Source organism: Nomascus leucogenys, chromosome 3 (assembly GCF_006542625.1).
Source record: "Nomascus leucogenys isolate Asia chromosome 3, Asia_NLE_v1, whole genome shotgun sequence".
In the NCBI taxonomy this organism is placed as follows: domain Eukaryota; kingdom Metazoa; phylum Chordata; class Mammalia; order Primates; family Hylobatidae; genus Nomascus; species Nomascus leucogenys.
This window is the reverse complement of record NC_044383.1, coordinates 9,631,371-9,648,041: the sequence shown is the minus strand read 5'-3', so window position 1 is coordinate 9,648,041 and position 16,671 is coordinate 9,631,371. Positions and strand designations below refer to the sequence as shown.

The 16,671-nt window shown below is 48.6% G+C and overlaps 1 protein-coding gene across 1 annotated transcript in view; it reads right to left on the bottom strand.

Annotated features, from left to right (window-relative positions):
- CPXM2 (carboxypeptidase X, M14 family member 2) overlaps positions 1–16,338 on the bottom strand; it is a 146,402-nt gene extending 130,064 nt beyond the window's left edge. Inside the window, exons 1-2 of the mRNA XM_003255063.1 lie at positions 15,722–16,338; positions 4,596–4,694 (exon numbers count right to left, since the gene is read on the bottom strand). Coding sequence (XP_003255111.1) covers positions 4,596–4,694; positions 15,722–16,025 — 403 coding nt within the window. The 5' untranslated portion in view covers positions 16,026–16,338. The remainder of the gene's footprint in view (positions 1–4,595; positions 4,695–15,721) is intronic.
- Positions 16,339–16,671: the final 333 nt, after the last annotated feature.

Genomic DNA, 16,671 nt, shown 5'->3' with positions numbered 1-16,671 from the left:
AAAAACAAACTGTCTGTGATGCCATGAAAAACCCTCAAGCTTAAAACACACACAAATATACATTAAGTTGGCCAATCCTCAAGTATAGTGCCTGATTGAGGCCTCAAACTTCTTCCAGTCAAGGCACGAGGGAGATGCATCAAGCAAGCTCGCATTCACCAACATGTATCAGGGAAACCATCCTACTTCCATCCTGGTAGGAGATCACGTTTCTTTCTTTTTTTCTTTTTTTTTTTTTTTGGTGGGACAGAGTCTCACTCTGTCGCCCAGGCTGGAGTGCAATGGCATGATCTTGGCTCACTGCAACCTCCGCCTCCTGGGTTCAAGCAATTCTCTTGTCTCAGCCTCCTGAGCAGCTGGGATTACAAGTGCATGCTGCCAGGCCTGGCTAATTTTTGTATTTTTAGTAGAGACAAGGGTTCACCATGTTGGCCAGGCTGGTCTTGAACTCCTGACCTCAGGTAATCCACCCACCTTGGCCTCCCAAAGTGCTAGGATTGCAGGCTTGAGCCACCGCACCTGGCTGATCATGTTTCTTTCCTATAGATCTTGCTCTAAGAACTGAAATCAAAGACCACTTCCTTGAAAGGGCCAGCTGCTGTTCTGGGTCATAGAGAACCCATTTGAGCATATGTAGAGCACCTGTTCTGTTCACCATGCTGCTGGCTGTACCATAATGTGGGTACTCAACAAACAGGTTCACCTTTGTCAAGTGCTGCTACCAACATTGGTCTATCCAGAGATGAATCAGACAAGGCCCCTGCTCTTAAGCATTCACAGGCTTTCAGAACCAAAGAACCGTGCACAAGAATCACTGTGATATGAGAAAGGAGGGAACCAGGACCATGAGAAAGAAGCACAGGAAACTAAAGAGAGGTGATCAGAGGAGGCCTCCTGGAAGTGGGATTGCAGAGCACTGAACATCTAAGGCAGAGGTTGACAAACTATAGCCTGAGTAAAGGTCAAATACAGCCCACTGCCTGTTTTTGTATTATCTGTGAAATAAGAATAAATTTTAAATATTTTAAGGGTTACATCGTAAATGGTTATATAAGCACTTATATCATATCCTTGATTTTGCCTCTTAGCTACTAAAGCATAAAATATTTACAATCTGATCCTTTAAAGAAGTTTGCCAGCCCCTGTTCTAAGGCACACAAAAGACCCAAGATGGTAAATTAAAGTCATAGCTAACTAATGTTTGCTGAGAGCTTACTGTGTGCTGTGTGCTACACTGTGCAGACATTATTTAATCTTCACAATATGCCTATAAGGTTAATATTATTCCCACTTCACAGAGGAGGAAACTGAGTCATAGAGAAGTTAGTAACTTCTCCAGAGTCTGGCAGCCAGAAGTTAGTAACTTATCCAAAGTCTCGAGTATAAGTCTGATCCCAAAGCTGTCCTCTCAATCACCAACTTTGATGCTTGTCCAATTCCCTATAGAGAGAACATGTGAGCAGAGGCTTAAAGCTTAGGACACATGTAAAAAACAAGCCCTCATCTGGCTGCAAACAAAGGGAAGCAGAGGCTAGAAAATGGGTAGTAAAATCATGGTGGGAATTGCCAAGTAGAGAATAATCCTGCAATTAATGCATGGTAAATAACATGGCATAAGGTAATTTCATTGCAACAAAAGCTGTTTACAGTAGCAAAAAATTGGAAACAACATAAATGTCTATTATTAGGTGGTTATATTATGGAATGTCATGTAACCTTTGAAAAAAGAAGGTCATGCTTTATCTTCATTGTATTGATCAGCTACTGCTGTATAACAAGCAACCCCTAACTCTTAATGACACACAATTAGCATTTACTTTCAGGTGTCTGTAGATTAGTTGAGCTCAGCTGGGTAGCTCTGGGTTGCTGGTTGGGTCCACATCTGTTCCACTTATTGCTCAGCCTCCTAGGACCAGTGGTCTAGGTATGCACACTCTTCTCGTGGAGATGCAAGAGGCCCAAGAGACAAATGGAAACAAACAAAGCTTGGGCTCAGAACTACCACATGATCCCTTCACCTTCATCTATTGGCCTAAACAAGGCTCATGGACCAGCCCAAAGCCAAGGGACTTCCAGCTTTGGCAAAGGGAACTAAAGAGTTACACAGCAAAGGGTGTGGACATGAGAAGAGGTGAAGAATTAGTTAGAATGATGACTCAACCAACGTCTTAAACTATTACAAAACAACATCTAAAATGTAGTTTGATACTTGCCACAGCTGACACTACTCCTTAATCACAGTGACAGCCATGTACATGTTCTCTTTCTCAAAAGCTAAAGTTCCGTAAGGATGACTTCTACATCTAAGATGAGCCTTTTAACCCCATCCACTCTCATAACTCAATGTAGTTAACATCGCCTGTACTGCCCACTGCCTTGCAAATGAAGTGGTTGACATCTGCTCTGCCAGCCACCTTGAACATAATGTAGTTGTCACGTATACCAGCCCAATACTGCCACACTGCCTTCAAAGCCCCCCAGTGCAACCTGAGTAGATCCTGAAAGGAGGATGGACTCAGGGTTCTGAGAATGCCCAGTTCTGCACTTGAGGCCACACCTTGCTTGTTCAGGTGCCTGATTCTAGGCCTGTGTCCCTAACGGCCACGCCACCCTGCCACATGTGCCCTGCCTCCATGGCCACCATCTGTTGGTTGCATGTCAGGGATCGCCTCAGCTGCTTTTCCCCTCCAAGGTTATCCTCGACCCCTTCTTTTTTTTTTTTTTTTTTTTTTTTTTGTAGTGAAAGAAGTTTCACAGGCTAAAATCACATATAGGGCATTCAATGAACCAGAGCCGTGATGGCTGCCTATGAGACCAGTGATCCCAACCTGACAGAGCTTTGAAGCCAAAGCCAGGGGAGCAATCCTGGGTGGGCCAGTAGGGAGGGGTATACCCATGGCAGAAAAGGAGGCAAATTCAGACGTGTGTGTGTAATTGAGTCTTCAAAAATCTTTCTGAAAATGTCTCCTCAAAAGTTTAAGAACTTCCAATTCTGATAATAAAGAACCAAGATAATTCAAACCAACCCTTCTGCTGAAGCTACTCGAAAAAATCTGGGCAAAATATGTTTAAAAGCACTTAAAAATTAAAAAAGCAATGAAGAAATATGTTTATTTCTTCACAAGGCAGTGAAGAAGTACCAGGATCCGATCTGATGGCAGCAAGACCCAGGGAGGCAAGACCAACTCTCAAAGCCACATCAGCCCTGTGGCATTTGTAATCCTGAAGAAACAGCTGGTGTTTTATCAGCCTGCTTGGGCACAAAATGCCAATGTCCAAGGTCCACTCAAGGTGAGGAGTCCTATTACCCCCCATTTAGAGAAGACCCCAAAGCACCACACTGTCAGGGTCAAGCAGCAGAAACACAGCCACAGCGTGCACTGTGCAGAATGCGCTCTCCCGGTCCGATGAGTCCTCTCAATGGGCAATGGGTGGAGTGCACGCCTGCCCACTTTAAGAAGGAATATACTTTACATTTGGTGAATGACCACAGAAGGTCACTGTTGTTGACATCTGTTTTCACTTGAGGATGCACTATCAGTCATCTCTATGATTTCTTTGATGGCGAGTTCTTGGTTAGAAACACTGCCCCAAATCATTACGTTGTGCTTAAGGAAGCACGCACTTCCATCTGTGACAATCAACTCTGTAACATTGTTTATGGACTCACATGGCAGCTAAAGTCCTGCCTCTGTAAATGCAAAGTTGTGAAATGCATCATTTATTTTAAGCTAAACAAAAAGTCTAGAATCAGAAAATCTTGGGTTCAAATCCCTGTTTTACCACGTAGAAGCTGCATAACCCTTGATAAACTATGCACATTACCATGTCTCATTTTCCTCATCTGTAAAATATGGATAATAATGATAATAATAATACCCATAGTCAGAGGGGCACTAGGGGATGTCAAATACTCAGCCAAGGGCCTGGCTACTACATAAGCGCTTAATAAATGGCTGTTATTACTAGTACTAATTTTAGCAGAAATGTGATCCTGGTTACCACAGTTTAGAATAATAACGATACAATAATAATAATGGTAGTAGTTAATAGTAATAGCTGTAGCTCATGGGCCAGAGATTGTTCATGAGTCTCAAAATAATACCTTTGAACATTCCAAGGTGAGTAATTAAAGGTGCACTATGTTCATGACTGTGAGATGCCGGCCAGCACTGCATATTTTGCAAGTAGATTTGATCTCTGACCCCAGAGGCTCCTGGGTCAGGCTGGGAGATGAGAAATGCACACTCAAGGCCATGGGCAGCTAAGAGGTCTCACAAGAAAGGAAAAGATGTTGTCTTTGAGGAGAGAGAGGTGGGGAAAGCAACCAAGAGCTCCAGGAAATTCAAAACTGACTGCAGTTGAATCAGAAAATCTGGCTGTGAGTAGTGAGGCAGTGCACAAGTGTGAGTGTGGTGCAGAAGCTGCCGTGAATGTTCTCGCCCCCGCACCATGGATCGGAATAGACAGCAGGCCCCAGGCAGCCCCACACTCGGGAATCTGTAGTCGGGCTGCTGCACCAGGGGCCTGTGCCCGCCCACCCTCCCTGAACAGGGCCTAGGACTGGTGTAGGGCTCTCCGAGAGCCTCACTTACTCTCTCTGACATCTTCATGGGCCACACGGACATTGTGATCATTGCTGGCAGCCTTCTCAGAGCTCTTGGTTCTTATAACTTTTTTGTTGCTGTGTTTACCTAAAGGGGGAGAGAGAGATGCCTTTACTTTCATATACATCAGAGCTGGTTCAGGACGCTAAGAGTTCAACTGTCCTCTCCTGCACAGCAGCCATCTCCCCTTCTGCTCCCCTGTCCCTAAAGATGGTGTCTTGGACTTTAAGGAGTCTCTAGTAAAAGGAAAGGAAATGTGTTATTAGCAACACCCAGGAGAAAAACACTCCTAATAAAAACAATGTTACCTGCACGTTGTTACTATTATAAGACTGAAGATCACGCCTGTAATCCCAGCACTTTGGGAGGCTGAGGCGGGTGGATCACAAGGTCAGGAGATCAAGACCATCCTGGCTAACATGGTGAAACCCCGTCTCTACTAAAAATACAAAAAATTAGCCAGGCGTGGTGGCGGGCACCTGTAGTCCCAGCTACTTGGGAGGCTGAGGCAGAAGAATGGCGTGAACCCAGGAGGCAGAGCTTGCAGTGAGCGGAGATTGCGCCACTGCACTCCAGCCTGGGTGACAGAGCGAGATTCTGTCTCAAAAAAAAAAAAAAAATAAGACTGAAGAATACTTTTGGGTAGTACATTTGACCCTCACTGAGGCCCAGAGACATCATTTGTAGTTTCTGGAACTGGAAGTGGAGCTTCAGACTTGTGACCCTAGAGCTAGTATTTTCCACCCTGCTGGGCTTCTCCAGCCTAACTCTCTCCCAGGCCCTGGCTTGGTACCTGTGGGTAAAGATGCTGCCCCATTTGGGGAGCCTCCTTGCCATAACCTGAGACACCTGCCTGCCACGCTCCTGATGGCCCCTTGGCTCCTTTTCACACTGCACTCCCTCTCCCTGCTCCAGCAACACTGGCCTCCTTTTAGCCTTCAGTTCATGCTTCTTCCTCACCAGAACTTTGTACTATGCTGTTCCTCCTCCTGGAGTGCCCTTCCCTTCCCTTCCCTTCACTCTCAAGCTAATTAGCTCCTGCTGATCCTGAAAATCTCAGCTCTGGCATCACCTCCTTAAACTTTCCCGACTTCCCCACCAGAACTTTGTACTATGTTGTTCCTCCTCCTGGAGTGTCCTTCCCTTCACTCTTAAGCTAATTAGCTCCTACTGATCCTGAAAATCTCAGCTCTGGCATTGCTTCCTTAAACTTTCCCGACCTCCCCACCAAATCAAATCCACTTTGATGGAAGTTGATAGCACCTGTTTTGGGTCAGGTTGCCTCTAGGTAGAGCCTGATGCAGGGGTTTGGATGCACAAGGTGTATTGAGGGAGAGGGGGAGGAAGGGAAGCAGGATGCGGTGAGGAAAGGAGCTAAGCAAGGCTGTGGTCTCAGCCAGAGTCAGGCTCAGCCCATCCCACAGGAGCTCTGGAGCAGCAACTGCACACAGGGTTGCCCTGACTTGGGACAAAGAGCTCTCATTTCTACTGCAGTTGGCTTCTGACTACAGCCTGAGAGTGGGAGACATAGCCTTCCAAGGGTTCTTCTGCAGAGGTGGAAGCAGGTGTGAGCTGTCTGAAGAGGAGACTCCTGGTATCTGGGGGCCGTGTGTCCCTGTGGGGAAGGAAGACTTGGGCAGGGCACTGGCAGCCACACCGCAGCTCTGCACCCATCTTGGGTGGCAGCATCCCAGTGGCAATGGGACGTGTCTGTTGATGAGACAGGGATGATGTCTGGCTTTGCTCACTGCTCTGTCTCCAGAGTCTGAGACTTAGGAGGCTGTGATGAATGAATGAATGCATGAATGAACAAATGAAGAAGTCGGTGAGTGACAAACAGAAACAAGAGGCAGGGCAGGTCTATGGAGAAAGAAACTTAGCTTGAACTTTAAAAGCCAGTTGAAATACCAAAATCAGCTGGTGGATTCTGCCAATAATGAAATCATTTCTGACTATGTTACAGCCACCCGCTAAAAGGACACTTATTAAGAAAACCTTAAATTTTCAAGAAACTCAAGGGGTACATTGGGCCAAGCCAAAGGAAACCCCCTTTTTGTTATATTCTTGGGTGGTACCTGCTGGAAGTATCTTTCATTTCCATGTAAGCTGAAAAGAAAATAAAAAAATTAAGTGCCCCCATTAGTGTCTAGAAGCCAATTAACTAAAACTTCTGTAAAGGCCGGAGGAGGAAGGCAAGTCAGAGACCTGAACCCACATCTCTACCCGACACTGCTTTGGCCTGTGTCCTGCTTCTGTGGGCGGGAACATCCCGGCTGGTGGGAAAACCGTGGAAGAAGGCCACCTCCCTAAGAGCCTGCCCAGAACTCCGTAAAGGCCTTAGTGGCTCCACAAAATCAGGAGCATAACTTTTGATAAGGCTGAGTTGGATTTTGCAGAAACATAAGACGTTTTAAGAAAAGGAAAGAAATAAGTTTCACAAAATATGTGAGAAAAAAGCCAAAGTTCTGGAAAATAATGCCCCATTCCAGCCTTCCCCAGAAGATGGGATTCACGACAGCCTTCCTTCAGCCAGGGCCGCCTCCCTGGGGCCTCCATGGAACAGGCAGTGAGAGAGGGAGCCAGGCAGCACCCCCAGCACTATGGCCTGGGCAGCTCCCAATGACATGGCCTAGGCAACCCACCCGCCCCCAAAATCATGGCCTGGAAAGCCCCCAACACCACAGCCTGGGCAGCCCCCACACCATAGCCCAGCCAGCCCCCACACTACAACACCATGGCCCGGGCAGCTCCCAATACCATGGCCTGCGCAGCTTCTAATATCGTGGTTCAGGCACCCCCCACCAACCCTGCAACCATAATACCATGGCCCTGCCAGCCCCCACACCACAACACCACGGCCCAGGCACCCCAGGCCCAGGCAGATTCAGGCCTGTGAGCAAATGGCCCCGCTCGGCTCTGGGACTCCAGTGAAAGTCTGGATGCCAGGCGAAGGTCCTACTACACTGAGAGTGTGACTCCCCTGGCAGGGGGATGGAGGGTAGGATCAACATGTGGGGAACAGACTCCCTAAAAGGAGTGGCAGATGGGGCTGAGACAGCAGGCAGGGGCCCAGCGCCTTCGCTGGGGAGGAGGCAGCTGGTGGTTGGAAGTGCAGGCCTAATGGCCTGGTTCCAGTCTGGGGTGCTGCCATGTCTGCCCCTGTACCCTCAGGTATGTCCTGGGATGACCTCGTCACCTCTCTACACTTCAGTTCCCTCATCAGTGAAAGGAGAAGGCAACAATACCTGCCACGGTGGAAGTTACCAGCAGGAAACAAAAATGCTGCCTGATGTGCTTAGGGTGGCCCTGGCCTGCAGCCTCGCTGAGCAAGACCTCTGTCTTCTCACCCATCACAAAGAGCTATTCCAGTTGCTAGAGGAATAACAGCTAATGTGCATAGCATGGTTCAAAATTGACAAGGCATTTTCACATAGATTCTAACAGGGTCCTTGCACACCATTTTATAGATGAGGCCACAGATGCTCAGAGGGGAGAAGACAGCTGCCCAAGGTCATGGACAGAGCAAGGAGGGGACAGAGCTGGAGAATGATTCCAAATCCAAGCCCTTCATGGACAGCACACAGGCCCCCCCTTCATAGCCCCTTCCTCTCCTAACAAGAAAGGCAGCATATGGTCCATGCAGATGAAAAAAGAAAGCAAAATGGAAACAGTGTGCAGAGAAGGGGCCAGGATCAATGCAGCATCTCCATCTGGGCCGCGTGACAAAACCGAATCCCTTAAAAGTAGCAAACTGAATTGCCAATGCGGGCCACATGTTCTATTCTGGTCTACAGTGATAAATATAATTCTTGGTTAATAGAGAACTATTTTCCCCCTCACTATACAAAGGGCTTACAGTAGCAACCCCCAGAAGCCAGAAAAAAAAAAATGCTTTGCTGCAATTTTGCATTTTCCCCAGGAAATTCCAGTCCAACAGGCTCTGCATTCCTATAGTGAAGGACCCAGCCCAGGGCTCTGAGGTCCTTGCCTGCTTCTGCTTAAGGAACCCACATTAGGAGAAAAAAATGAACAAAGAGGTTTTCTGGGGCTCCCCAGAATTGTAGCATTAAGGCTAAATCACCACAAACACACCAGATCTGCTGGGAGGATCTGCTGGGAACCCTCACACAGGGAGAGCCAGGAGAACTTCACAGGTGAACACGAAAATCTAAACAAAAGCAGTGAGAAATGCCTGCTCTGTGCGAAGTTGGCAGGGAAAGGGCCACAACACAGGGAGAAATGGCCTGCACCCTTATCCAATTCTGAGGACAGGAAGCTCCCAGAGGAAATAAGAATCCAGGGGTTCAGTGGGTCCTGAAGGGCGAGTTGAGCAGTGGACTGATACGCTGGCTTCTATCCATCTCAATGACCTTGATGGGAGCGCAGAGGGTGAGGGAAGGCTGTGGGCTGGACATGGAGGTACTCATGAAATTGTCTAAGAACTTCTTACCAAAACTAGACCAAAATCAATGAATCAAACAATCCATCAAAATCCCATGGCCCATCTCTCTCTCTCTCTATCTCTCTCTCTCTCTGTCTGTCTCTCTCTCTCTGTCTCCATTGTGTCTTCTCTGGGATACCTGCCTGGTCAGTCCCACCCTCTTCTGGGCCAGCCTTTCATGCAGAAGACCTGGCCTCAGATCTGGGCATAAGGAAGAGTGGGCATGGCTGGGGCAGCAGTGTCTTGTGGCCCCCACTCTCGCCCTCTCTGCAGCCAGCAGCCGCCTTTCTGACTTGCAACCAAATAGAGCCCTTTGCCTTTAAAGAGACACCCCGGTAACAGCAGCAGGTGGGTGTGTGCGGACACTGTGCAGGGAGCTGTTGGTACCTGCCAGTCTCATTTTAGATTCCACCTGGAAACACAGCCTGAGACAAGAAGGCCTTGGGCACAGTGCTGTATCTGGGAGGAGATTTCAAGTAGCACAGGTGAAAAGTTGAAGGGGAAACACCAATAACTCAGGCTGTGCTGTCTGGCAGGACTCAACGGGGACTCAACCTGGCTGGGGACTCAGGGTGGGGTTGGGAGGTGAGATGCCTCTGAGCTGCCCCTCCAGAGGCTGGGAGGCTGGGAGGCTGGGCATTGACCCATCCAATCGCACACCTCCTCCAAAAGCTTGGGTTATTAATTGTTCCCATGCCACAGTGAGGAACTGATGCTTGGAGAAGTCACAAATGCCCATGAGTGGCAGAACCAGACTTTGATCTCAGCTCTCTCTTAATCCTGAAAAAACTCACCATGGAGCACCTACCTGTGCCTAGCATGAACCAGGCATTCCATACACATCTGTGACATCAGGGGCTTAAATTAACATTTGAAGGTGTTTTGTGCCATGCCGATGATCCTATGATGCCCAATGAGTAGCCAGCTGGCTGCCAGCCAGATGTGGATACCAGCCCTTCCAGTAGCCATCCAAAGAAACCCTAATTTCCTGGGTTTTGTGACCCCAGAGTGGCAGCTGCAGTGGCTGGGGCCTGAGAGGGCCACAGAGGACAGAGCCATTGCTGGAGGTGCCAAGCCTGAGAGCTCAGGCTCCCTGGACCCTCAGGGACATCCAGAGAAAACCCCCACCTCGAAAGTCAAGGCTCCAGGGCCAGGCTGCCATTGTCCCCACGCTAAAGATGCCATGAGCTCTGGCAGCCATGGACACTTGGGGCATACAGAAAACACAGTGGCTATTTTTAAGAACCACAGCATGCAGGCCAGCTTTCGCAAGCGTGGGAGTGTCTTCCTTCATTATCCATTCGCGAGCCCTGGTTTCTGGAACCTTGGGCACAGGCAAGAGGAAATTTGCCAGCATTAATAGTTGACTTTGGAAAGCATTTTGGAAATGGAGGTGGTGTCTTAGAAAGCTGCTTGCTAATGTACAGGAAATGACGTCCTCTCCCTTGGAATTTTGTAGGGAGTTTACCTGGACAAAACACTTTGGATTTAACTCTTAGAGTGAGCATATAATTTGACATGAAGGATTGCTTGTTAATTGTTTAGGTATGCTAATAGCATTGTGATTCCTTTTTAAAATACTTATTGAAATATTTACAAACACAGCTTCCTAATCCCTACACTCCCATTTTGCCCAGGAGAAGACATTTCCATCCAAAAGCCAAATGCAGCAAAACACCCTGAAAAGAGAAGGAAAGCTTAAATGTGAAGCCCTTTTCACCAACTGGCTTACAGCACACACAACAGAAAAGGCTTTGTTTACAACCAAATATGCTCAAAGAACAACTCTTTGGTTATTTCCCCCCGAAACTGGGGCCCAGCACAGCACAAAATGCAAACTCAATGATTCTGAGCACAGACACACAAACAAACATGGCTCACTGCCCCCTCTGCAAATTCCATGGGCTCAAGACTATGGCGGTGATGTGGGTTTGGCCACATTCAAACAGTGGTGCATTCTCACCAGCACATGAAGAAAGCTATGAACAAAGGACCAAGCAGAAACTCAAATTTAAAGACTACATATCCAAGCCTGCTTCTAACCCAATGTGCAATGAAGAGAGAAATAAATAAAATCTTCAAATCCCTCATTCAAATCAACAGTTCAGCTTATTATTTGATGTGACTGTTACTGCCAAGTGGGAGGAAAAGGGTAAGTTCTATAACTATGGTTTATTTTTCTGTTCTATTTTATTCTTCAAAAGGAATATGGCTGCAAACCAGGGTCATCAATTTGAAGATGGCATGCAAAGTAAGACACCCCCAAATCCACTTGCACGTGCAAAATGTGGCCCCTTACCTTGTTCATAACCCTGGGATAATGAAAACTGAGGACCTGAGATTCACTCCCACGGCCTTAAATCATTCCAACTGCAGGGATCTAGAAACTGTTAAACTCAATTCAAAACAGCTAAATAAATGGAATTAGAGAGCAGAACATTGTCAAGTTCATATGAGGAAGAACATTCTAGCAATAAGTACTCTTCATCCACTGAATGGTGAGAGTCCATCCATGGAAGCCTGTGAGCAAAGGCCAGGCAGCTCACTGTTAGAATCTTGCAATAAGCAAGAATCTGTGCTCAGTGTCCACTTAGGTTCCTTAGAGTTCTAAAATTCTTGGATGGATGAGTGTTCACAATGAGGACCTCAGAAATCGTACAGTACCAAAATCCTACTGCAACCTAAGAAACAGATTCTACAGTTCCATATCCTGACAATGGTGGTGGTTCAATGAACCTGTACATGTGATAAAAACTACAGAGAACATGCATACAAATGCATGTAAGAACTAGTCAAATCTGAGTAAGGCATGTAATCTAGTTAACAGTATCGCTGTCAACCTCCTCGTTTTGATACTGTATACAACAGTGATTCCCATCCCCCTGGGGATATTTGGCAATGTCTGGAGACATTTTTGGTTGTGACAACAGGGGGGAGGGTGCTTCTGGCATCCAATTTGGAGTCCAGGGACACTGCTAAACATCCTACAATACACAGGAAGGCAACCCCTTCCTCTTCTGTTGGCACGCACACACAACACACACACACACACACACACGCAAACACACAGTTGGCCCAAAACATCAATCCTGCCAAAATTGAAATATCTTGTACTACAATCATCTAAGAAGTTATCACTGGGGGGAGCTGATAAAGGGTACATGGGGCTTCACTGTACTATTTTTGCAATTTCCTGTGAGTTTATAATTATTTCAAAATAAAAACTTAAATAAATGTTTTTAAAGATTCCATTCTGTTTAGTATATTGGGGCTCTACTTCTCTGGAAACCTGTCAGCCAAAAAATACAATACTCTCAATTAGCCAAAGGGTTCAGTTCTCCAAGCATCTCCATGAACATCAGATGTTATGCCCATTGGGCATTTCTGCGGTGGCGTGAAAGAACAGCCAATGGTCAAAGCCAGAACCCACACCAAGATCAAATCCCCAATGCCCTCGGCTCCTTGCATAAACCCCACTATAGGGTTAAAAGAGGGCTCCCTCCTAGGGCCTACCACATAGAAAATCTGCCTGTGTGGGGAATCACTGCTGAATACATCTTTCCTTGAACTCACCTTTATGCAAGACAAAAGCTATCTGGGAAATATTTTATCATCTGCAAAGATAAAGTACATATAGACTTTTAATTAGTTATATATGCTTTGATACTCTTATGCATCTCTAAATTGAACCCCTCACTCCCACCTCAGTGCCTGATACATAGCATTGCATCATCCACCCAGTGAAGCAAAGTACAGAAGTTTGCATTAAACACTCCAGGCCACAGTCCAATGTTCCTTCCTATGTAAGTGCCTTCCTAAGATATTCCAAAACAATCCAGTGCAGAGATAAGTGCTTCTATTACACCATGAGCAGCATATAGATCAAGCCACTACTTAAAGCGGAAAAAAAAAATTTTCTCCTAGTGTAGTTTAACTGCACAAAACTATCACTGACTCCCCTAACCAAGTTCACGCTTAAACCAGTCTTCCCACTTTGGTCCAGAGCAGAGGATTCTGCTGAGCAAACATCAAACTAAAAAAGGACAGGAGTTAAAAATATGAGATAAATGTCACACTTGTCTTGCCATGGTTGGGGAGAGCTCTAAAAAAGCCCCACAGCATTCATTAGAAACAAAGCTGACAAGGTAGCAGGTCCGCAGGCAGCTGTCTCAACAGGCCTCTGATCTGAGTCTCTGGATCTTCTGAAGACGTGTTTTCAGTACGGGGCTTGGAGATCCCGGTGGATGCCAGGGCCGCGGTGAACTGCACAATGTGTCCTGCAGGCGCAGAGGCTAGGCACCCAATAAACAGGCTCCCGCATGGCCTGTCTCTACCTGCAAGATGGCCTTCCAAAGGCAAATGAGCTTTTTCTTGCAAATTCAGGTTACACTCTGATTTCTCCTCCAGAGACCCCATTCCAAGAGTGGCAAGAGCTGTTTCTCCAAGGACTAAAGACAGTCACCTCCCCATGTAACCCCTGAGTCTGCAGACACATTAGTCTGTGGACACTGCTCAGGCCACGCTGTGACTTTTGAGATGTTTTTTTGTAGGGAAAGACACCTATCTTAGGAATGATGTCCGGTCACTTTTACGAGTCCCCAGGACAATAAAGCTGACTTACTTGTCAAGTTTTAAACATCACCTCTTCGGGGAAGCATTACCCAAGCCCCCACAGATTCAGTGAACTCCCCCAGCTTGTTTGTTACCTTAACACCCCACACTTCTGTGCAACCCTCAACACAACTGCGATTACTTTCTCAGAGTCCCCAGCTAGTTCCATGTGGTGGGGGGTGGGGGGCAGGGAAGAGGAATGTCTTGCTCTCCCCATTCCTAGGATCTCACCCAGCACCAGTGCTCAGCAGGTTCTTGGTAACGGCCTGTGGAATGAATGAAAGGTTCACAGGAAGACTAGCACACATAAGCTGGCAGGCACACTGGAAGCTTTCATTAAAAAGGTTTTTACAGCAACTGACAAAGTAAATTGAGGTGGCAGGTGCAGTCTTCCTATTTGCAAATGATGATGAAGTTAAAGCTCAGAAAACTGAGCCATGATTCCAGATCCCTGAGTTGATGAGCCCTAAACATGGGTGTTAGGCCCATTCTTCAGACTCCCAGTCTGGGGCTCCTTCCACTTTCCCCCTTGGCACCACCCCCAGTGACTGCCAGAACCAAACATACATGTCTCCTGCCTACACCACCCTACCATGCCCAGGATGGAGCTAAGCACATAGCAGGCACTTAAAAAAAACTAGAATGCACGTGGATTTGATTCAAACTACTAAACCAAAAAGGCCTTGAGTTAAAAAGCACAGGAGAAAGGCTGTCAGATATCCCAAGCCAGCAAGTGACACTGAGCAAGTCACTTAAACTGTCTGGGCCTCAACCACCCTTCAGAGCCACTGAAAGGATTAAGTGAAACTGGCACGTAAAGTTTCTAATGGAGTCACAGTCGACATTCTACAAATATGAGTCTCTTCCCACTCCTAATCCTGTTATTAAGCCACTGTGGCTCTTAAACATCTGAATTCCCATAACTTTCCCTGAAACACTGGAAATTCTGGATGTGTTCAGGGTTGTCACACAACTCAGAAATCCCCGCCCATTCAAAGTTGTCCACAAATGGAAGCATGCCAGGGCCTCTGCAAAGGCGGGTGCTCATATAGGTCCACCCTTTCAGGAGTTCTGTGTCCTCACCCCTCCTCCACTTTCCCACTGCCCTGGCTGCTGACTTTCATGAGCAGTTTAACCAAACAAAGACGATGCCTTCCATACCCGGAGCCCTGTAACGGTGGCACCCGCACGTATCTCCTTTCAGGAAAGGCCATTGCGAGGCCAGAGAATTTGGCCACATTCCTGCTCATGCCCCACTCTTGAAATACTAGGCCTGCAGCCCCTGCAATTTGAGCAAAGAACATTTGGAACTAGAGAAAGCCCCACTTCACAAGGTGGTTAATAAACTACGTCATTTAGTGAAAGTCATTTTCCTAAGAAAATGGGGTTGGCAGAAACTGAAGATGGATTTGAGAAGGGTATGAGACTTGGATGAAAGACGGAGCACCGCAGGCAGCCGGGCAGCCCCCAAGCCAGAGTCCAGGCTGCAGCAGACTCCAGGCACAGACTCCCCAGCGGAGGCTGTGCCATCCTGCCCCAGCCGGGCAGAGGACTCAAGGGACCCACTGAGAGTGGGAGGGAGGGAGCTGAGAAGGGACACGGCTGGGTAAAGGCCTACTGGCAGAACTTTCCCCAGAAGGCCATCTGCCAAAACAGTCAGCCATCCACATCCCCAAAGCGGAAATTCAGCCGCATTTGAGGATTGAAGAAGTACGCAGAGAAGTAAGAGGTATCCAGCAGAAAGACCCTTAGCTCAGGTGATTTCAAGCTTGAAACAAGAACTTTGACTCTCATAGGCAGCCTCCCAATTGCACAGCTCCCTCTTTACCTAAGGGCACAAGCCAGAGCTGAAATGCGTGTCAGGGTAAAGGACAAGTTCTGTGAAGCTGGGCGTGCCCGCGGGAAGCGCAGATACAGTCCCTAGGGAGGCAGAGGCCGCAACAGGGAGATTCCTGGGACTGGCTCATCCCAGACACACACACACTGGGAGAAGCCAGTTGTCCCCTGGAGGCGCGCAACCACTGGCGCCTCCTCGGGCTGCCCAGCTCAGAAAGTTCCTTACCTGGTGGAGGCAGCTCCGGAGCGGACTTCTCCCTCTTGGGCGCCTTCTTGGGCTTGGTGGCCCTCTTGGGCGGCCTGGGCTCCTGCGGGCGCCGCTCCCACTCCTCCCCGGGCCCCGCAGGCAGCGGCGGAGAGAAGGTCTCGGGCTCGGGCTCCGGGCGCGCGTAGTAGGGCTGCCGACTCCAGATCTCCTGCCTGTAATAATCAGGGTCCTCAAGGGCTGCGCCCTGGGCTCCGACCCCGGCCAGGGTCACTGCCAGGAGCACCAGGGCCAGCGCCGGGGTAGCGGTCCCCGGGCGGGACATGCCTGCTCCGCCCCGCGCCCAGGGCAGGGTCACGGTCACCGGGAGGGCCGGGCGGGCTGCGGGCGCAGAGGCTGGCGCGGGGCAGGGGCGCAGGGCACAGCAGAGCGGAGCGCTGGGAGCGGGAGGCGGCCGGCTGGCTGCGCGTGTGACCGGCCCGCGGGGCTGGGCTGGGCCGGGGCGGACAGGGGCGCGCAGAGGCGCGGGGCGGGCGCAGGGGGGCCGGCCCCGCCCTTCCTTCTTCCCTCCCTTTCCCAGCGACCCCGCCGAGGCCGGTCCTTGGAGGCAGGTGTTCCAAGCAGCCAAGCCCAAGAAAGCCCCCTGCGCCCCGCAGACTGTCTCCAGCCCTCTTCCCCTCCCCCGCAGGCCGGCCAGCGTGGGGCCTGCTTCCCCAGAGACGCTAAGGAGTTTCAATCTTAGAAGAAAACATTGAGGCCCGCTGCTCCATTCCTGTTTTACAGGTGGAGAAACGTGACCTGAGAGGAGAAAAGATTGGCCCAGGGTCCTAAAGTAAATCAGAGCCCAAGCAGCCTCCAGCTCTCAAACCCCTGCCCCGTGTGCTGACAATTCCGCAGACGTGGACTTCCCACTAGCCATGCTTCTGTTTCAGGAACTGGGAATGAGGAATTCCTGAGGTTCCGTGGGTTTC